This window comes from Sceloporus undulatus, chromosome 5, assembly GCF_019175285.1.
Source record: "Sceloporus undulatus isolate JIND9_A2432 ecotype Alabama chromosome 5, SceUnd_v1.1, whole genome shotgun sequence".
In the NCBI taxonomy this organism is placed as follows: Eukaryota; Metazoa; Chordata; class Lepidosauria; order Squamata; family Phrynosomatidae; genus Sceloporus; species Sceloporus undulatus.
This window is the reverse complement of record NC_056526.1, coordinates 105315919-105338930: the sequence shown is the minus strand read 5'-3', so window position 1 is coordinate 105338930 and position 23012 is coordinate 105315919. Positions and strand designations below refer to the sequence as shown.

The 23012-nt window shown below is 39.3% G+C and overlaps 1 protein-coding gene across 3 annotated transcripts in view; it reads left to right on the top strand.

Annotated features, from left to right (window-relative positions):
- LOC121930729 (proline-rich protein 5-like) overlaps positions 1-22781 on the top strand; it is a 181528-nt gene extending 158747 nt beyond the window's left edge. For all 3 annotated transcript variants that reach the window (XM_042467475.1, XM_042467470.1, XM_042467469.1), the window contains 6 exons: positions 1534-1644; positions 6501-6574; positions 12161-12238; positions 16809-16937; positions 18003-18106; positions 21352-22781. In XM_042467475.1, the coding sequence (XP_042323409.1) occupies positions 1534-1644; positions 6501-6574; positions 12161-12238; positions 16809-16937; positions 18003-18106; positions 21352-21549 (694 nt within the window). In that variant the 3' untranslated portion in view covers positions 21550-22781. The remainder of the gene's footprint in view (positions 1-1533; positions 1645-6500; positions 6575-12160; positions 12239-16808; positions 16938-18002; positions 18107-21351) is intronic.
- Positions 22782-23012: the final 231 nt, after the last annotated feature.

Below are 23012 nucleotides of genomic sequence, written 5' to 3'. Positions count from 1 at the left end.
AATTGTGATGTTCATTATTTATTTTTGCTTCCATTTCCCCATCATAGCAGCAAACATACTCTATATACTTGGCTACAAGTTGACCTCATGTATAAGTAGAGGACAGATTCTAAGGGCCAAAATTATGGAATTTGATATGACCTGTGGATAAGTCAAGAGTAAAACATAGGTGCATGTAACAAAGGATCTAAAGCAGACCTGCATAACCTGGCAGTAAGTAGGGGCCAAAATTAAAATATGCTAAACTTCTTTGGGCCGCAGATAGGTTTTAATTAAATATATTAATTTATAATACTAATTAATATTGATTATTAATTAATTGATTAGAATTAGAATTAATTAATATTAATTCCCTCCTCCTCCCCTGCCTGGCACTCTCCTCAGGAGAAAGCTGAGCAGCAGGGGAGCCTTTCCTGTTCTCCCCCTCCATCCAGACTTCTCCTCGGGAGAAGGCCGAGTGACAGAGGAGCCTTGAGGGGTGAGCATTGGTCCCCTCTTCCTCCTCTGCCGCCTTGTCAGGAGAAAGCCAGGCAAAGGAGGAGGCTAGCAGGATGTTTGCCAGTCTTCCTTCCCCGCCCCCCACCCCCCGTCCTCCTTAGGAGAAAGCTGAGCAACGGAGGAGCTTTGCAGTGTGGATGTTCACCCATCCTCCTCCACAAATGCAGCCCGGCCTTTTCCTCAGCACAAAGTAGGGCAATGGAGGAGCCTTGCAGGGTAAGTGTTTGCCTGTCCTCCTCTTCCTCCACCACCTGGCCTTCTCCTCAGGAAAAAAAAACCAGATGGTGGAGGAGGCTTGCAGGGTTAGTGTTTGCTTCTTCTGTATGGCCCTCTTCTCAGGAGGAGGCCAAGGGTGGAGGAGCCTTGATATCATTGCACATCTTACGGGTCACCCAAAATCCTTTGGCGGGCTGCATGCAGCCCCCAGGCTGTATGTATGTTCAGGCCTGTTCTAAAGGATGGCACAAAAGAAAATATTGCCAAAGATCGTACAAAATCCCTTAACCGTTCATGCTCACACTAAAGGCTAGGATGGATGAGAGAGTAGGGGGTGGTGTCAGTGCTTCCAGGACAAATTATACTCTTGCCTTTGATGAAGGGATGGTTCCTTTTAAAATAAGAGTTAAAGTACAGTATTTACATTGACCCATAGATAAGTCAACTCAGTTTTTTTGGATCAATTTTTTGACTAAAATTTTTAGACTTATACGTGAATATATACAGTATATGCTTTCACTTTCCACAATTTGAGGACCATTAGGAATCTCAATCTCTGCTATTTTGAGTGGCTCAAGGTCACACTGTATACAAAGCATATGACTGGAGCTACTGAGAAGCATCACGTAGAATCACACATAAGAGTGGAACAGAAATGCAGGTGGTATGTTTTGATGATATTTTAGGTTTTGATATGTATAAAGAGATCGCAACCTATAATTAAGATCTTGATCTGATTAAACACTCTTTTGGGACACCATTCAATTTCTTTGTGAGCTTGTTCTGGAAAACATGAATGAAGTAATTTTTCTTCAATAGGCATGATGAAAAACTTCGGACTAAACAAAAGAAGAAAACATCTGCCCCAGTAAAGCTTCCTCCACCAAGACCTCCTCTCCCGACTCAGCAGTTTGGAGTCAGCCTCCAATAGTAAGTCTCATAGTTTCACAGCAGACAAGGCCTGGGGAATGGGAAGGTGGAGTTGAAGTGATCTATTGGGATTCCATCTTCCTCACCTGATGCCTTGTCCCACTGTCTGCTGAGTTTGAGTATGTTTATTTGAAGGTTGGTGGCAGGCATGGTGGATTTACTTTAAATCAGTCTGAATCAATTTTACTTAGATCATAATTTAAATTACAATTTAAATCACTACTCAGAATCAATTTAATTATGTGATATCCCCCCTCCCCCCAGAAATGTCAGTCTTCCTAACTATAAGCTTAATGCATATTTTACACAGCTCAGACTTACCAAAGACTCATTCTTGTTGGTATAATTTTTTATATTTACAACCAGATGAAAGTTTCATTTTTAAAATATCATTTTTTATTATTAGACATACAAAAGTGAAATATTTATAAACAAAGAAATATAAAAAGACAAAAACATAAAACATACAACATAAAACATAAAAAAGGAAAAAACCCTGTATAAGTAAAGTTTAAAAAGTAAAACAAAGTAACCTAATTTTAACAAGCATATATCCACCCTGCTACGAAGTAATTTTGCAAGCTGAAGTATCTTCTATTTACAGTTTGTTCTCAGTATATTCGTTACAATATATCTTCCTTCTTACTCTTGTGCTATTTCGTAGATTATACATCATAGGCAAATTTGCTTACTATTGCTTTTAACATATCAACAAGTCTTTCTTAATGTCAAAAGATTTTTCCCAATATTTTATCACTGGATTCCATTCTTGCTTCCATTCTTCTTCTGATCTGTTATTTAATAATCTTGAGAGCCTGACCGTTTCTTTCATTTCTTGTGTTTTTAATCTCCAATCTTCTATGCTTAGGGGTTTGTTGTTCTTCCAGTTTTGTGCAATAATTAATCTCGCTGCTGTTATCAGATATAAAAGCACTCTCCAGTACTTTTTTTCTATGTTTTTGTCAATATCCATTAATATATTCAACAAGTATAGTTCCGGTGAAAGATTAATTTTACAACCAAAGATTATTTGCATTTCTGAATGAATTTTATGCCAAAATCTGCTAATCTTTTTACAGGACCACCACATATGGAATAACGTCCCTTCATTTTTTTTACATTTCCAACACTTCTAAAATATCATTTTTTCTGATTAGTTTTACAGTTACAGTGGGCCCTCCTTATCCGCAAACCTGCCATCCACAGATTTGAGCATCCACGGATTGCAAACCTGGGGGAGGGGGGAGGAGGTAGAGGTAGGTGGAGCACGGCAGGGCAGCAGGAAGGAAGATGAGGAGGAAGAGGAAGGAACGGTGTGGTGCATCAGCAGGGAGGAGGACTAGGAGGAAGAGGGGTGCCAGGGAAATCCGGAGGGTGAGTGAGCATGCGCCTCGGTACCAGCTTGGTCTGTGCATGCTTGAAGGCAGGCAGGCAGGCCGGCTAGCAAGCGCATAACCCTTACTTCCTCCTCCTGTCCCCTCATCCTCTTATCGTGCATGCGCACCCCTCTCAGGCAGGACTGCTCCTCTTTCACAAGAGGAGTGAGCTTCCCCCCCCCCCACTTCCCACTCTTTGTATGCATGCATGCTGCAGCTGACTGAGGTGAGCCAGTCAAGCGAGGCAGAGGGAGTTTGTGAGGGAAAGGAAGGAATGAGGTGGGCCAACTGGGCGAGCCTTTTTCCACCTTGCGTGGAGGTGTGGCAGGCGAGCCGTGAAGAGCCTGTCGCAAGAGGGTAGAGGAGGAAGCAGCAGTCGGGAAGAGGTGGAGGTGGGAAGAGGAGGAACAGGGAGGAGAAAGAGGTGGGGGAGTAAGGGGAGGAGGAGGAGGAGGAGGAGGAGGAGGCAGCTCCTCCAAAGTGCCATTGTCTCCAATGGTTCAGTGGCCGCATGGCCGCACCACCATTGAAGTCAATGGGACTTGAGCATCCATGGATTTTGGCATCCATAGGGAAATCCAGAATGGAGCCCACTGCAAATAAAAAATACTGATTTGGTTAGAAACATAGCATAAATAGATGATTATGACATTGTTGTGAATGATCTCCACTTTAATAGGTTAATCATTCATATTTGGACAACTTTTCTGTTGTATTTTATTGGAAGGAGAAAAATAATCATTACCTTAATACCAAAAATTTAAATAGTTTAATTTAACCAAAAATATAACATTATAGCTTATGTATTCTTGTATTTACTTAAACATTCATGTTTGTTAGCTGATGTTGATAAACAAAATACCTTTAAAAAACAAACCTTAGATTGTCAGCCCAGTCCATACAAGAAAAGCTTAAAACACAGTCCCCTGCAGCTCAGTCATCTTCATCTTCTTGTCTGTTCATAATCTGAAGAAGAAAAACAAGGTTTCCTGCTTTATTGGGTTCAAACAGCTATTTTTCTGTATTTTATTTAAACCTTCAGAAATGGGTTTCAGGATTCTCGGCATATCTTCTGCATTTCTCTTAAGCCCAGTGTTGAGGATTTTGGCTGTTTTCGTGCCAGTGCATTTTCTCTCAATATTGTTCACAAGCTGCCATCAGAATAGGCCAGTTCTTGATGTAATGCTCAAAACAGTCCACTACAGAGTGCCCTCTAACATCTTGTGGGAGCGTTAGCTTGTTTCTACCAATTCTTTTCAGAGCTACTACTGCAAAATGATCGTTACAGAAGTATTTAGTAATTTCAGTGACATTAATCTTTCTTTCTAGAACAGTAAAGTCTTTGGCTAGGAGATGCTGCAAATGATCACCACAACCATATGTTATTAGTTTTGTATACCCTTCCTGCTCTTCTGTATTTCTTCCCATCTTGGATACATTTGCAGCATTGTCTGTGACCAAACTACATACTAGACATTTGAATTTTTGTTTGTAATTTATTATAGCTTTTGCTGCTACTTCTTGTAAGCATTCTGCTATGTGTGCAATTCATGCCAAAGCGATCCCTTCTGCAAGGAAGACATTCCCCTGTTGTTATACAAGCACATATATAATAGGATCATTTTGGACATTAATTCACCCATCAAGACTTAGGTTGACAATTTTACCCTCTAGAACTGTTGCATATAGCTTCATTTCTTTATCTACACTTTATCTAGTAGCTTCTTTGCAATATCTGCTCTGCTGGATGGACTAGTCTCAGTGTGTTAAACCATATTAATTAATTAATTAATTAACCATATTAATGAAGTGTGGGTTTTCAATCTGACATAAAGAGTTTGTCATGTAAACAAATGGCATTTTTTCATCAACTAACCCTTTTTCTAATCTGTTGGTTTTTATCACAAACTTATGAATAAATTAATGGAATTCATTTACCAAAAATTTAAACATTACATGAATATACATTCTCATGCTACTTAATAAAAAACTTAAACCAATTTCTTGATGAATATCTCTGATTTCAAGCAAATAATTCTGATTTTAAGCAAAAAATCCTATTTATTTATTTTTTTTAAAAAATCAGTTTTATATTATTTTAAAAATCATTGATTTTTATCCAACCTGGTGGCAGGGATAGAACAGAAATTCTGTTGGTGTACAGAGGGACTTCAAGATCCATGCAGAGACCACTCTGTAAGGGGCACTTCAAGACTTCATGTCGTCCATGATAACCATGTGTCTACCCCAAATAATATTGGTGGCAACCTGCAATATAGGACACATTCTGGACCTGATTTTCTGTGCTGTATGGGATAATTCTGTTGTCATGGGCAGATTACTACTTGGTTTTAGACTCACTGGGACTCAGTACCTCTAGAGGGAGCCAATTAAGATGGTCTGCCCCAAGAGGCTTATGGATCCAAATGGATTCCTGTTGGTTCTTGAAGAGTTCCTTGTTGGCTTGGTAGGCAATACTGTCAAAACCCTGGCTGAATAAGTTCAATCAAATGGCCAAAACAGTGGACTCAGTTTTGTCTCCCATGCTATTTATCATCAAAATGAAACAGCTGAGAGATGTTATTCAGAGTTTTGGAGTTGGATGTCACAGTTATGATGACACCGAAAAGTATCTTCTATTCATCCAGGTTCAAGGAAGCGCCCTTTGTACTAACCTAATGACTTCTGTTGGTAATGGACTGACAAACAACTAAAGAAATAAGTTGGCAGCATGAGCTTTCATAGACTTCAGTCTATATCCTCAGATACATTTGATAGAGTGGTCTGGAAACATAATCCAGACAAGGAAAAGGTGTTCCTGGTCAGTGGCTCTCTGAAGATGCCAGTCACAGATGCTTTCGAAATGTCAGGAAGAAACTCTTCTAGAACATGGCCACACTGGTTTTACTTGTTTATAAGTATCACAGTAGTTATTGCAAACTGTTTGGGGGGCAAGACAAGAAAGCTATACAGTGTTGTGCTCACCTGGGGCATATATAAATCTGTCCCTGGCTTACCACTCCACCAAATGTATTTAAGGATATAGACTGAAGTCTATGAAAGCTCATGCTGCCAATTTATTTCTTTAGTTAGTCTCAAAGGTGCTACAAGATCTCTCTATATACTATTCTACAGACTAAAATGGCTACACCTTTGAATTCTTCCACTGTGGCTGCACACTACAAAGAAATGCCAGTGATAGGGGCAAGATGCTTTCCTTGGAAGTTTGTGCATCATCTGTACCTTCCCCACCCCTCAAGACCCAGAATTACTGGATTTGAATGTGAACAAACCTGCACATAATTACTATTTCTGGATTGAGTTGCAACTGAAAGTATGAATAGATGAAACCAATATGGTGCTTGGACACAATCATGCAGTAATCAGTTGATGAATGAGCAAATATGAGCTGGTCATGAAAATATGATCTGTAGCATTAGAGTCTTGCTCAAATCAGATCTCTTTTTCTTTTCTCAATAGCCTCACACTTAAAAACAAAGGTGAATTAATCCCACCAGTGATGAAACACACAGTAGCTTATTTGAAGCAAAAAGGTAAGATTTTGCTTCCCTTTTAAATTAGAGCTGTGATATTATACTAATTTCAGGGTGAAGAGTTGTATGACTGTGTATACAGAAACAAATGTCAGCCTGCACTTGGATGTGATAATGTAGTGCTACTGAAACAGAGATTGCGTCTTTCCTCACCAGGTAATAGTAGATCACTACTTAGGATTGACTAGGAGAACTAGAAAGATAGCAGCACTTTTGCAGCAGCAGCAGCATTTCAAAGGGACTTTTCTGTCTTCACTACTAGTGCAGTTTGTGTTTTACTTTTCAAAAAGAACCAGAGTGAATGAAAGGATGGAAGACCTAATGGGACCCCAGCTATAGCTGAATGAGACCTTAGTAGGAGGCATGTGGGGTAAATAGCTGTTCGGCTTTCTGGCAGCCAATGCAAACACTCAGAACCATCTGTTATACAGTCCTATATGGGATGCTAGTGCCTCAGGCATGCATCACTTGTTTGAAAGCACTCTCATGGGTGGATAGTCCCAACTGTCAAGCAGAGTCAGAGAATCACCTCAGGAGCTGATTTTGGAAGTAATGAAAGGGCAGCAAATTATTTGTCATTTCATGTATTATTATCACATTTTAATTGCCAGCAGAGGAAATTGAGGGATTTTCTGCCTCAGGAGCCAAAACAAATTCAGCAGCTTTGGCTGCTGTGCACTTTGACACGAAGGAGAGGGGGACTTGGATTTTCTGCTTGGCTTTGTGTAATAAAATGTCTTGGGGTGACCCTATGCAAAATGAGGATGCTGCAGAGAAATGTGGACTAAAATCCTGTTCACTTGGTTTGACTGTAAATTATGTGAAGTATTTATTAAATATGGACAACGGGGTAGAAAAGTTAGGTAAATGTTGAAAATAGGTGTGAAGGAGTCCAGTGAGAAGATTCTACAAAACAGATGGAAAAGGCTGTGGAAGTTCTGTATTGAAGAAGGTTGTGTTGTGGTTCATGAGATCACAGAACTAGGTTGAGTGGTTAAAAGAGCTGCCATACTCGCAACTGTAGATGGTCCAGCGCATGGTGAGATGCAGGCTGCATCCGCACAGTAGAAATAATCCAGTTTGACTAATAATAATCCAGAAATATCCACTTTGAATAATCCACTTTAACTGCCATATCTCAATGCTATGGAATTCTTGGAACTGTAGTTTGGTTGTGGCACCAGAGCTCCCTGACGGGAAAGGCTAAATGGCTCACAAAACTACAATTCCCAGACTTCCATAGCACTGAGCCATAGCAGTTAAAGTTATTTCTGCAGTGCGTATGCAGCTATAGAGCCATTGCAAAGTTCTAAAATTGCAGTATATATACAGAAGGCTCTAATTCCAGTACACTGTCAAATATAGGTGCTGTACTTACACTTATCTGCTTCAAATAATTTTATGCACTAATATGCACATGCCATGCACCAGTGTTTTGCTTTTAAGGTCAGGAAATGGCAAGTGAAACTTGTTTCACAAATTGTTCCATTGATTTTTAAGAACTACCAGTAAAAATCAATGGGGAAACTGCTTTTAAAGAGGAAATGTGTGATATCCTCCCATAAATGCTTATTTTAAAAATATACTTACATTCTTTTCCTTTGAAATATCAGAAAATAGCCAATCTTTGTCTGCTTCCCTAATGCAATATTTATATCTATTTATTAATTAAAATATTTATAAAACCCCGCCCCAATAGCTTATGATCTCAGGGCAGTGTACAATACAATCAATTTCACTTCTTAATCTTTAAACAGTTTAAAATAATGAGAAAAGTTTTATGTGCTGAATGGTTTAATATGCTTTTAATCTTTTAAAATCATTCTTTGAATTTAACAGACAATTTAAAATTAGTTAAAACAATACAAGAGAACCAGTGTAGTGCAGTGGTTTGAATGTTGGACTGCATCTCTGGAGATTAGGGTTCAAATCCCCACTTAATTTGATCAAGGGAAGTAATAGTGCCACTCTATTCTGCTCTGGTCAAGCCCCACTTGGAATACTGTGTCCAGTTCGGGGCACCACAATTCAAAAAGGACATTGAGAAACTGGAGCGTGTCCAAAGGAGAGCGACTAAAATGGTGAAGGGCCTGGAAACCATGCCCTATGAGGAACGACTTAGGGAGCTGGGGATGTTTAGCCTGGAGAAGATAAGTTAAGGGGTGATATAACAGCCTTGTTTAAATATTTGAAGGGATGTCATAATGAGGAGGGACCTAGCTTGTTTTCTGCTGCTCCAGAGAACAGGACCTGGAACAATGGATGCAAGCTACAGGAAAAGAGATTCCACCTCAACGTTAGGCAGAACTTCCTGACAGTAAAAGTCTGTTTCACAGTGGAACACATTCCCTCGGAGAGTGGTGGAGTCTCCCTCCTTGGAGGTCTTTAAGCAGAGGCTGGATGACCATCTGTCGGGGATGCTTTGATTGAGAGTTTCTGCATGGTAGAGGGTTGGACTGGATGGCCCTTGTGGTCTCTTCCAACTCTATGATTCTATGATTCTATGATTATGTAATCATGGAAAGCCACTGGGTGACCTTGGGCAAGTCACACTCTCTCAGTCTTACAGAAAGGCAAAAATAACCTCCCTTTAAAGAAATCATACCAAGAAAATTCTGTGACATCCTTAGGGTTGCCTTAAGTCGGAAATGACTGAAAGGCACATAACAACAAAACATTACACACCTAATTTGCTATTACTGTTAAACATTACTATCTAATTTGCACATACACTATGGTTTATATTACGAATCATATAAACCATAGCATATATGCAATCAGGCTTTGAGGTTTTTAAATTTATAAAGTGTTTGACTTATTGTAGAAATGGCAGAAGCATTGGTGCTTAAGGGGAGGTTATTAAGGACCTGGGTGGCACAAACTGAGGAGGCCCTATATATGTCCATGGTATATTGCTCCTACCAGTGGGCCACAGGAGAATGTGCTTCCAGCAGACCTCAGTTTTCAGACAGATATATAAATACATGTATTTTTCAGGTGCATGTCATTGATCAGGCACATGTTTGATTAACTGTCACAGAAATGAGGATGTGTTTAGAACTTGAAAAAGTTATTTTTGTAATGCTGTAATTCTGGGATATGTAATCCAAAAAAGAACCTTTCAAGGCTTTGGGTTAACCATTCCCACTCATTAGTGTACCATGACCAGCCCTACTTTTATTCTGAAAGATCCTTACCTCTTTTTGGCCCTTCCTTCTTGGAGAAACACTTCCTCATGCTTCTTCTCCTACTTTTTAATGCTTTTGATAAACCTGGCTTCTTCTGTGTTGTTGCTGGGTATCTCAGAGCTTCTTGCCAGCTTTCCTTGTTCCTTCCTCTCCATGAGTGTCTCAGAGCTTTGGTGCACCTTTTTAGGAGTGCCTAGAATATGGCAAATGTCAATATGAATGCTGGAAATCGTAAGCAAATGTTATGCTTTACATATAATGTTTCACTCCGTTTCTTGTTAAACAAACATGGGTGAATGTTGTCGGCTCATGGGTGAATGTTGCTGGCAACATTGATTGGTACATCCCTAAATTTTTGGCTGTTTGCAAAATTTATCTGGAATTGTCAGCAATCATATAAAATGCCATAATTCACTATGGTCACAGCCAAGTGAATTTTTAAAAAACGAATCCTGGAAATCTAGGATTTTTATCTGTGTTTTCTAGTTTTGTTGTGGAAATCCACATGATCTTCACTTCTGCTTGAAGTATTTTCTGGGAAGTTCCAACCAAGGACTTTTCTTTCCTAACCCCAGGTTGGTTTAAATTAATCCAATACTTTCTGAAATGATATTAAATGGAGTTCTAGTCTTGGTCCACATCCAATAGCCTGTTGATATGTACTCCAGATAATAATAATAATAATAATAATTTATTTTATTTATATACCGCTATTACAGAGATCATAGCGGTGAACAGCAAGTAAGCTAATTTGCCCCCAACAGTCTGGGTACTCATTTTAGCGACCTCGGAAGGATGCAAGCCTGAGTCGAGCTTGGGCCCTTTTGCTGGTCTTGAACTCGCAACCTTGTGGTTTTGAGTGAATGGCTGCAGTACAGGCATTTAACCACTGCGCCACCAGGGCGCCAGATGTATGTCTAGTTGCCGTTGCAAGCTTAACTTGGCTTACATCTTCCTTCCTTCCTTCCTTCCTTTCATGTCACAGGGATTGGTGCTAGCATTTGAAGTAACACCCTTATTAAGTATTTATTGAATAGATATTTAAAGAATGTTTAATTATTTTTATAAATAGATTGAGCTATGCATGTGTTGTTGTTGTAGTCATAACATCAGGAAATTAGACTGTACATGAAGGTGTTTGATTTGAGGAGTAAGTCCTTTTGCAATGTTTGGAATACATATAGTACATGAACAAAAAGTGAGTTGTCCAAGGCTACTCCCTAAATGTATGTTTGATAAAGAATTTGAACAAAGATCACTAAAATCATAGTCCACTCCCAAAACAAAGGATCTGATACTCATATTTCATGCCACCTGATAAATGATCTGATACTGAAACATACATTTTAACAGTATTTCATATTTCTGCACTATAGTTAAACACTCTAGTGTCATTAAAACTGGTATAAACCTAGTACTTATACTGCAAATGTTTGCTATTACAGCATTACTAGAGTAAGAAAGATGTGAATCTCAAACAATAGTTCAAGACAAATACAGCTGCTGTCGGTAATTCAGATTAATGTCTTCAATTAAGGCATGCTGCAAATCACTAAACTAAAGCATACCTGGGGTGGGGGGATCTAAGCTTGTAAAAAGAAACATTTATTATACAGCACTTTGCACATGGAGATCCCCACTAGATAAGATCGTTAACTGTTAAATAAACCTCCATAAACCAAACAATTAACAGTTTGGAAGTCTGTCTAAAATAAAACAATGTAAATATAAGAATACTGGATGCATTTCTATGCAATTAGCATAAAAATAGAACACATTTTATTTAATCAGTATTTTATTCAAAAAAAGTTGATCAGTTAGAAGGTTGGAACCTGAATAACAGAAATTGAACATCTTTTCACCTACGGTATGTTAAAAAAATAGCTATGCAAACAGCCTGTTCAAGCACAGTCTGTGGAAGTGAAGGATTATCATGTAAGAAGAGCCAGAAATCTTGAGTTCATGGTTCCTGTATTGCACTATTTACATGAGTGAATTGCTTCCATGAATGGCTTTCTTGTATAAATGACATGGCTTGTAATAATCAGGGGTGGCTCCTAATCTCTTTAAGAATTGATAAAAATTCTCACATTCTCAACATCAACTCAGATACCTAAAAATTGCTCTGTGCAGATTAGCGTAAAGATACCTAATGGTGCTGCTGTTGAAGAACAAATTGTTCTGTTTCAGTTTCCCCCCATTGTTCCTTACAACGATGCTTGAAAGAAGAGTAGCTGAAAATACACAGTGTGGAGACAATAACTATGTTTGTTGGTCTACTGAGCCAGATATTGCTACTTCATGGTATCTGAGACCTCAGGGTCTAAACCAGCCTGGTGATATTGGTGAAAGGGAATTTTAAGAGCAATCACATTTATATTTTATTCTCTCTTCACAGGGCTCAAAGCAGAAGGACTATTTAGAAGGTCAGCTAGCATACAAAGTATTAAAGAAATTCAGAAACTTTATAATCAGGGTAAGTGTTCATTCTGCTTGATGATCACTGTCCATTATTATTATTATATTTATTTGTATTCCACTCTTTTCCCAGAACTGGGACCCAGAGCTGGTCACAATATTAAAAGAATGGTACAATTAAAAAAAATAGAAAAGTGGTACAGTAGGCCCTTTGTATCTGTGGACTTGCCATCTGCAGAGTCCAGCATCCACGGATGGTAAGCCCATGGCAGGGGCAGAGGAGGAAAAGCAGGAGAAGGAAGGCGGAGGTGGAGGTGACAGCAGGAAGGGGAGGAGGAAGAGGCCATCTGGGGGACATTGCAGCTGGAGAAGGGCCTCCTTCCACCGCTCGAAGCCTACCTCATGTTCTTCTCCTTCTCCTCCTCCTTCATCACCACCACCACCTCCTCATCCTTCTGTCACCTGTTGGGCATGGCGAAGCCTGAAGGGGCAGGATGTGGAGTGGCGGAGCCTCAGTGGGGCCAGAGCTGAAAAGGACCATGAGGTCATCCGGCCGGGCCCCAGAGCACCCTCCTCAGAAAGTGGCACTTCCTTCCTCCAAGGTTTTCCATCCCCAGTGACACCCAAGGCTCATGGATCCCACTGCCCCCGTCAGGCTTGGATTAGCCCCTCTTACTCCATCCATCCCTCTGTCTGTGGGACTCCCTCATTCCTACAGCACGTGCCTGATAGGGTGGTTGGAGGCCTGATGGGGGTGGCAGGAACCACAAGCCTTGGGTGTCTGTTGGGGCTGGAAGACTCGGGAGGAAAGTGGTGCTGCCCTGGGCCTGGTCAGTTGAAACTCACAGTCCCTTTTGGCTCCAGCCCCGCTGAGGCTCTGCCGCTCTGCTTCCTGCCCCTCCAGGCTTCATCATGCCCACCAAGTGGCAGAAGGACGAGGAGTTGGAGGAGGAGGAGAAGAGGAAGGCGAGGTAGGCTTTGGGTGGTTGGGGAGCAAAGTGCGATTGTACCCCAATGGTTGCACAGCCATGTAGCTGCGCCACCATTGATGTCAATGGGACTTGAGCATCTGCGGATTTTGGCATTATTATTATTATTATTATTATTATTATTATTTTCCTATATCCCTCTTTTCTCCCAATACAAGGACTCAAGGCAGTGAACAAGTATAAAACAATACAATTTAAAAACAGTACAATATTAAAATGTATAAATATAAAATTTAAAAAACAATTAAACAATTTAAAAAGTTAAACCAGTTATAATTTAAGCTATAACATGTTAAAATACAAACCATTAAAATTTATGTCGCACAATATTAAAAAGCCAATCCTTATCAGTTTGCAAAGATCTGCTGGCACAAGAATGTCTTTAGCTGCTGCCAGAAGGACAGCAGAGATGGCGCCATCCTGGCCTCTCTAGAGAGAGAGTTCCAAAGCTTGGGAGCAGCCACTGAGAAGACCCTGTCTCTTGTTCCCAACAAACCTGCCTGAGAGGGTGGTGGATAGAGAGAAGGGCCTCTCCTGATGATCTCAATAGTCTGGGGGGCTCGTATAGGGAGGTACAGTCCTTCAGATAGCCAGGACCGTATAGGGGTTTATAAGTCAAAACCAGCATTTTGAATTGTGACTGGGAACGGACTGGCAGCCAATGGAGCTGTTGCAACAAAGGAGTTGTATACGCCCTGTAGCCAGCTCCAGTTAACAGCCTGGCTGCTGCTCTTTGGACCAGCTAAAGTTTCTGAGCACTTTTCAAAGTGCCAAGTGCAATTCATTACAGTAATCCAGGTGGGATGTAACCAAGGCATGTATCACCGTGGCCAGATCTGACTTCTCCAGAAATGGGCATAGCTAGTGCACAAGTTTTTCTGTGCAAAAGCACTCCTGGTGACCAGTGATACCTGGGTTTCCAGGCTCAGCGCTGAATGCTGAGATATCCCCAAAATATGAGTTTTCAGGGGGAGCATGACCCCATCTAACGCAGGCTGAATCTCTATTCCCGGATCTGTCTTTTGACTTACCAGGAGCACCTCTGTCTTGTCTGGATTAAGCTTCAGTTTGTTTGCCCTCATCCAGTCCATTACAATGGCCAGACAACGGTTTAGGACAGAAATAGCTTCCTCGGAATTAGGTGGAAAGGAGAGATAGAGCTGGGTATCATCAGCATATAGGTGACACCATACTTCAAAATTCGGGACAACCTCTCCTAGTGGTTTCATTCCAGAATTGATCACCCATAGATACAGTGAAATAGAATTAAAGTATTAGAATTATAAAAATAGATTGCTTGTTAAAAGAATAAAATACAGTTTAAAAATATTAAACTGTTTAAAAAACTTTAAAACAACACAACACCACAACCCATTCTTTAAAAACATTCTGTTATAAAAGCCTGTCTGTATAAGAAGGTTTTAACCTGCCCAAGGAAGGAAGAGGGCATTCTGGACTCCCTGGGAAGTGAGTTCCAGAGTCAAGGGGCAACCACCGAGAAGGTCCTCTCTCATCTCCCTACCCACCATGCTTGTGATGGTGGTGGGACTGACAGAAGGGCCTCTCCTGAGGATCTCAGAGCCTGAGCCAGCTGATAAAGGAAGATACGGTCTGCCAAATAGCCTGGAACTGAGCCATATAGGGCTTTATATGCATATGGCTCTGTGCACCTGTGCCGAACCTTTTAGAGAGCTTAAATTTTGGTGGTAGCCCTACTCCTCCCCTCTTAAGGAAGTTTGTGAAATGCTATCTCCTAAGTTCCTTGTCTGCTGCAGGACTGTGCTACTCAAAATGGTCACCCAGGGATCGGACCAGGCGTCAGTCTATTGGCTGCCAATCCACACAATGTTTCCAAGAAAGAAGGAAATCTGTGAAGTCGAAGGCTTTCATGGCCGGCATTTATAGTTTTTTGTGGGTTTTTCAGGCTATGTGGCCATGTTCGAGAAGAGTTTCTTCCTGACATTTCTCCAGCATCTCAAGATGCCAGCCACAGATGCTGGCGAAGTGTCAGGAAGAAACTCTTCTAGAACATGGCCGCATAGCCCGAAAAACCCACAAAACACTAATTAAGGAAATCGTTGAAGCCAACGGGCACAAATATGATTCTAGTCCTTAGCATGTTGGCTGAGGAAATCATGCTAGCTTAAGAAACTCTGCAGTATTAGATCTTCTTTAGACTGAGCCAAGTTTCCTTTGAATAATTTTCTTTAGTTTAAAAATAAAATAAAAATCAGAAAACAAAATCAAAATACACATTTTGGTGATGTGGTATTTGACCAGGCAAAAGCTCTCCATTGCTTTAGTTTTTTTTTGAGACTACCAGCTCCTTCATCAAGCAAAATTGGTTAGAAATCATCAAAGGGAAGACAAGTGGTGAGGTTAAAGTCAAAGGTCTGCATTTTGCTTAAGATCGTTGCTTAACATGGTGTTCAGGTAGAATGTCAGAAATGGCATAACACAATCCTACTGGATGTATTATCTGACATATCCTGTTTGGACCCTGGGAAAAAGGCACATGGTTCAGTAGACTTAATAATAATAATAATAATTTTTATTTTTATTTATATCCCGCCTTTCCAATTGCATGATCAAGGCGGCTTACAAGACTTGTGCTTTAGTTGGTTGAGCTACTTCTTAAACTGATTAAAGGTTTGCTACAATAGGTTTAAGAGAAGCAGCAACAGCCCACAAAACATTGGTAGGCAATTTTAAATATTCTGAATGAGTCGTCAGTTCATATAGAGATTTGCAGCAACTAATGAATAATGAAGTCTAAATGCAATGTAGTCTGCCTTTCTTTGAGCATTATTGTTGCTTTCTGTGCTCTTCAGTTTACTTCAGTTAGTTAAAAATTGCCCAGTGAGGCATCAGCTTGACATTTTGCCTTAAGTGGTTTTGGTTATGACAAAAGAAGAAGAATTTGTGAAATGTACTGCAGTCATTTTATGTAGTGCCTTTAGAAAGCAAATATCTTGCAGCTACATGAGTAACACACCATTGCTGGTACACCCAGGAAGTTGTTGGAAGATGTTAAATTTGTCTCTTGTATTTTGTTTGAAACCTAGTGTGCTTTTATTAATACTGTTCACAAACCACTCAAGCTGAAGAATTTGCACTTGAAGCCATTTAGACCCACTGCAGTGCCATTTGAAACCAGTCCAGATGAATGGTTTTAGTGTGAGAATTAAGCGCACATCACTTGAAGGTCGCAAATGGCATGTGTGAAATAGCTGTTACAAAACAAACATGATGATCAGAGGTAAAGTTCACATAGCAGACTGTGGATTAAATTATGTATTCAGAAAACAGTAGAATTACGTTCAGAACTATGAACATCAGGGTAGGAACAGGGTTCTTATGCATGGTTATTGCATGAAGATGTCACGTTGAAGAAGAGAAGGAAGAGTTCAGTGAATTCCTTGCAGGGTGCTCCCCACAGATGTAGGAGGTAGGAGTTTGAGAGAGATGCACCAAGCCATAGCTAATATCTGTTGAAGTTATTACGCAAGGTGTGTGGGAAAAGGCAGCCAGTGTCACTTCTTCTCAGGGGTTGCATTTCTTCTCAGGGGTTGCATTTTTAACAGCAATTAAGTGCAAATAGCTTATCATTAGTATGCTCATCCAAATTCCATTATTTAGGAAAACCTGTTAACTTTGATGAATACGGAGATATCCACATCCCTGCTGTTATCCTTAAGACTCTGCTGAGAGAACTCCCTGAGCCTTTACTGACCTTTGATGCATATGACCCAATTCTTGGAATTACCAGTGAGTACTTTTTGAGTTGCCTGGTTCTGACACATCTGGAAATTCTACCAGTATCCATCCCATCTGCCCTTGCCAAAACTAAGGGCCTAAACAGACAGACCAAAATAAAGCTGCTTCAGGTCTCTTTGGAGGTATGCTGTTTATCGAACCATTTCCTGTATTGCTATGTACTGTATATGTATTGTCCTACTTGAGAGTATGTATTTTCCCTGGAAGAAGATTAACCATCCATTATGAAGCCAAGCCCTCCCTCCAGTCCATCTGCCTTGGTCCAGGCCTCGGAGGTAGAGAGGAACTGCTGAACCTCTTACCCTTTCCCTCCACCACTCCCTTCTCCTTTTGTGTTGTGTCTTTTTAGATTGTAAGCCTGAGGACAGGGAACCATCTAATTAAAAAGATTGTATGTACAGCGCTGTGTAAATTTACAGCGCTTCATAAATAAAGGTTAATAATAATAATAATAATAATAATAATAATAATAGATAATAATAAATGATAATAATAAATGATGCATGTGTCCTAAGAGGCTGGAAGCCACGCCAAAGCCACACTCTAGTCCTAAGGACTGGAGTGCAGCTTTGGTGCAGCTTCTGGACTCTTAAGATGCATGTGTTATTTAAACAGCATACCTCTAAAGAGACCCGAAGCCGCTTTATTTTGACCTGTCTGTTCGGGCCCTAAGTCTGTAAGTTTCATGAGATCTGTTAGAGAGATACATAGAGCATAATACCTCTGCAACCTTGAAAGTTAGGGACTTGTTTTTCTTTTAAAGATATAAATTTCAGGCTTTGAATGGGCAATACTAAAGCTGTCATGAGCCAGAAGTGGGGGTGGAAGTGATTTGGTTTTAGTACATCCAAATGTTCCTAGGCCATTTTAATAGAACAGAAGTTGTCAGTTAAAGCTGCAAACCATCCTTCTTTATTAGTAAATATTTTAAGCATAATGGAAGCCTGAGAAGCATGATAATACTGTGAAGATCAAAATGAAGGCAAGCTGATGCTCTCTGACTATGCATCTGTTTAACAACTGGGATTAAGTAAAATATGTTCTGTGTTCTTACAGGTGTGGAAAGTAGCTTACGTGTGTCTAGATGTAAAGAAATTGTCCATACACTTCCTGAGCAAAATTATGCTGTTCTGAAGTTTCTAATATGTTTTCTCCATATGGTAAGTAGAAATTAAATCTTCATGATGGTTACTGCTTAATTCTGAAACTGTTTTATAACTGAATTGGGTGCTGAGGTACCAGATGAGATGTTTGTTCTAAAAAAATTAATGAATCTATAGAATAATAATCAATTAAATAGATGTTTCAGATTGCTGTTGTCTTGATTAGTAAAATTCAGAGCAGATTAATAACCTTAATTAATAAAAAATGGTATCTCCCACCTTCAGAAATTACCAAAAGTATCATGTAAATTCAAATAAAATCAAACAATCCAATAAATAGCTTAAAGGGGCATTTGCAAGTCTCTCTTACTGCCTTTTAAAAATTATTTTAAGTTTTCCAGAAAATACATTAATGACAGTAAAAATACCAACAGAACAACAAATCACAATTGATGCACTAGGAACTATAAAATTTCAAATCAGTTGGCTGATACTCCCAGATGGTTAACTCAACAATCCATCTATGTCTTGGGATGCAGCAAATTTGGTTTTGTGTGGCAAATTTTTTGTTTTTGTTTTTTTAAAACTGGAAAAGTGCCCTAAAAGCCAGGAAAAATGCATCAGTTTCTTCTCCTAACCTCTAGAGTCCTTGAAATTTGCCCTCTCCAAAGAAAAGAAAAGAGAAGAAATTAATCAGCCAAAGTGCGAGTCATTTCTATAGCATAAATGCACTGGTGTGGCCTACTGGGTAGGAAAATGGCCCCCACCCCTGTGCAGTCCATACCTGAGTTATGTTGTTCTTAAAGCATTGAGGCAAAAGCCACATGCAATGACAGATTAAATGGAAATGGCAGTAAAAGAATATGAATTTTCAGTGAAGGTTTTATTCTCATTATTGGACAGCATTTTCAAATTGCAGATCAGTTTTTCACAGAAGGCTATTTGCCATAGCAGTTGGCATCCTGTTAGTCACATAGTCACCCATGAGGGAAGAATTTTTTGCCACAAAGTAAGAGACATATTCTGCTGACAGCAGCAGAAATGGAGTTGCACATACAGTGGTGCACATACATTGCCATTTTGCGTTGTACGGTAGCACCCAGTCATTGACATTTTGCCGTTCTGCATGGGGGTTGCATGGTGCTGGCACAGTGCATATCACATGTGGATATTTACACTATGTTGAGGGGATGTAGGAGTACTAGATTACATGGTAGTTTATTTAAGTGTTTCCATTTGTGAGGAGACATGCCAAGGACTTTCCCCTTCAAGTCCTTGTTGTTTCTGCAATAATACCAACAGTGCTCCTTAAAAAAAAAAAGCTTTGATTTCTGAGGTGCTTTTTTAGATATAAATTTAATATTTTTTGTGGTCATATGGACAAAAAAATCATAAACCCTTTATCAGTAGAGAGAGATTCTGGATAAAAAGATAATCCAGACTAAAGTATACAGTGTAAAATGCAGTCATGCATCCCCTATAGTAGTTGCAGCTCCCATTAATTCAGCTAAAATGCTCAACACTGAGGGACAATGGGAGCCAAAGTCCAAAATACTTGGAGGGTGACATGTTAAGGTTAAGGTAAGATAAGCTACTGTCTACACATAGTAAAATATCAAATGTTCAAGAGTTAGGGAACTGAGGTCCACAATATGTATAAATGTACACAACACAGGGCATGCCACGAAAGAAAGAAAGAAAGAAAGAAAGAAAGAAAGAAAGAAAGAAAGATAGATAGATAGATACAGTAGATAACATCCTTGTAATAAGTTCTCCATTCGTAAGTACTTCATACCTAAAGAGGAACCTGCAAAAAATGTGTTGTATCTTTCTTTGTGTTGGTGTAATATGTCATTCCAAAATATTACAACTCACCACATGGCTGTTATTTTTTTAGTGTCCCCAGTAATGATTTAAGGTCCATCAGTAAAACTCCATCTGTCTTTTGGGGAACCATACAGAAATCAACCTTTTAAAAAAGTAGTTCATCTGGTCCCTAGGCCATCCCACAAGATATTGGACTAGATGATTTTCTAATGTGATTCATTCAGGGCAATTCTTGCCTTCTGCCTCCCTTTCCCTCATAATAGAACTGCTACTGCTGACACAGTACCTGGGATGCATCAAATAGCTTCATCTGTCATTGCTTAATATAATCTCTGTGAGCTATTATCAGAATCCCCACCTCATTTGCTATTATTTTTACTACAAATATCTCTTCAGCATTATGGATCTAAGTGACATTTTTGTTCTAGTAATAGACATGCTGCCTTAACAGCCGAACACACTCTAGGTGTTAATGAGGTATGCAAAAGTGCTTGGTGATGTCTTTTGTAATTTGCTAACAGAACTTAGAATTATTTCTGAGTGTCCCTTATTGTGTAAAGTGCAGGCTTGAGTTGATTTTAGTACTCAGATCTGGAGCTTCTGCTGATCTGTCTTTTAATCTTCAGTGACTGAAAGAGTGTTTCACATTTGGAAAGGTCAAGGTAATTTGAAAAATCCTGGTTGGAAAGCTCAAGAATTTCCGGTTAGCATAGGCAGAGGAAGCTCAATGTCCTTTAATTTGTGTTCATCAAAGCTGGGAGATTTTTTTTTTTGCATCAAACACCTAAGCCCTGCTGCCCCCTCCAATTCTGTCCTTGCCAACTCTACCTTCTGTTAACAAGCTCAGGTGAAAGGTCTGAAGGAGGCTTAGGATGTCAAAAGAGCTTGCTGTCTCATCTCTTAACTCTCACTATATTTGTAACTACCATTTATATTCGTAACTAATGCAGCTTTTATGTTTTACACATTTCACAATCATAGCACAGTATGCAGCTTTAAGTGCTGTTATAAACAATGAACTTTAAATTCTTAAAACAGAAAAAGTCAACCTGATAAGAAAATATGTTTTGCATGTATTTCATTTTTCCCCAACAAATCCATGACTTCAAAACTTTCCAGATTTTTTTTATCTCTGCTTCTCCATGAATGGTGTCACATTTTGTTTGTGGGGTTACTTCCCTCTTTGTATTTACGATGTTCTCTAAGACTTTTCTTTTAGGAAGATTTTTATGATCGGCTTCCCCAACACCACCACAGCTTTATGTTTTTATGCTTTATGCTTCTTCTTCTTTTTAATCTCAGTGTACATTTTGTATTTTAATATGTTGCACATATTTCTTCTTATTTTATTGTCAGCTATATTGGGAAGAGCTCTTTAAATCAGGGTGTAAATACAGTTTGATTTTCAAACTGTGATAATTTGACTATTTATACACTGTTTAGAAATAATGATTTGTATGTAATTCCTTTTCCAGGTGTCACAAGAAAGCATTTTCAACAAAATGACTGGTTCCAATCTTGCCTGTGTTTTTGGCTTAAATTTAATCTGGTCACCCAAAGGTGCTCCTACTTTCAGCACTTTAGTACCTATAAACCTTTTTGTTTCGTTATTGATAGACTTCTATCCCACAATCTTTGGTTCACGGGTTGTATCTGGTGAACAGTTACCATGAAAGAAAGAAAGAAAGAAAGAAAGAAAGAAAGAAAGACAATTGGAATGTGGCAGTGGGAAGAAGAAAAACAGCATTCCAAGCAAGATGTTATCGGACCAGATGTTCTTTATACATAAAACGAACCACTTTATATGGATCAGCTTTATATCACGTTTGACCATGGCCTCTCAATCTAATTGACTACAGTATCTGTCCCCTGGCTCTTTTATCTGAGATCCCTTTGGAGATGGAACCTGGAACCTGTTTCATGCCAGAATCTTTCTTCTACTGCGCTGTGTCCTCTTCCTAATCAAATGTCATAGGTAAAATTGATGTGACTTGGAGCATGCTCTCTTGGTGATGATATCACAGATTTGGTCTTCAGAGAGTTTATGTTTTTCTGGAAGGTAGCAAAACATATTTTATATCAAAAGGTTTGGGTGCACTAGAGATTGTTGTGCTTCCATGATTAGCTGTTTTATTACTGTAATTATGCTGATTATTTATTATTTGTTTATTGTATCATCTGCATCTCACAGTGCATAGTTTTGGTACAGAAGAGCTGCAGGATAGACTCTTTACCATGTGGATTGTAGCTTCTGGCATTACCCAGACAATGCAGGAATGAACTGCACCAGGAATGAGCTTCATGGTGGTGGTGATGGTGATGATATATTTCTGTTCTATGGGGATGTGCTGTGTATAATTAAACATTTCTCTAAAGGTGAAGGAATAACTGAAGGAATTTCTCCCTTCTGCCAGATGTTTTCCAAAATGATACCCACTCCTGCACAACTGCCAATAATCTGGAAGACTAGGTACCTTTCCCCTTCACCTGTCCTATGTAACATCAGGAAGGAAGGAGACAGTTGAGGACCTAGAAGGCTGTGACCTTTCCCCATTGACCTCCTTGCACAACATTGAGGGGGGAAAGGCAGCCAAGGACTGAGAGTCTGTTACCTTCCAAAATCCTTTCCTGGCTCTTCTGTATCCACTTGTTCTGTGACATTAAGGGAGGAGTCTGTGTGAAGACTTGGGGAAACACAAGAAAGATGCTTCAGGAGGATTCTCCTTGTTGGTGTTTTCAGAAACTCAGAAAGTCCTATTTGCTTTTTGCCTGGAGTGTTCAAATATTCCTTACATCCCTACTAAGCTCCTTATCTGAATTATGCTATAACTGTCTCATAAAAAGAGTAAAACCAGTCAGTCTTTAGCTGCTGAAAAATATGTCCATAAATTACATATATAACCAAATTCATAAAATATATATATATATATATATATATATATATATATCTCCTTGTTTTAAGACTAATGTGTATATCCCTTTAAGTAGCTAATGATTCCACTTGAATTTCCCTTAAACATATATATTATATGAATTTTTTCCTTAAATTTAGAACTATTATCACAAAATATACATGGTTTATAGCAACTTTTTCATTCTCTAATCCACATCCTTGTTGTTAATTGCCATTAAGTTG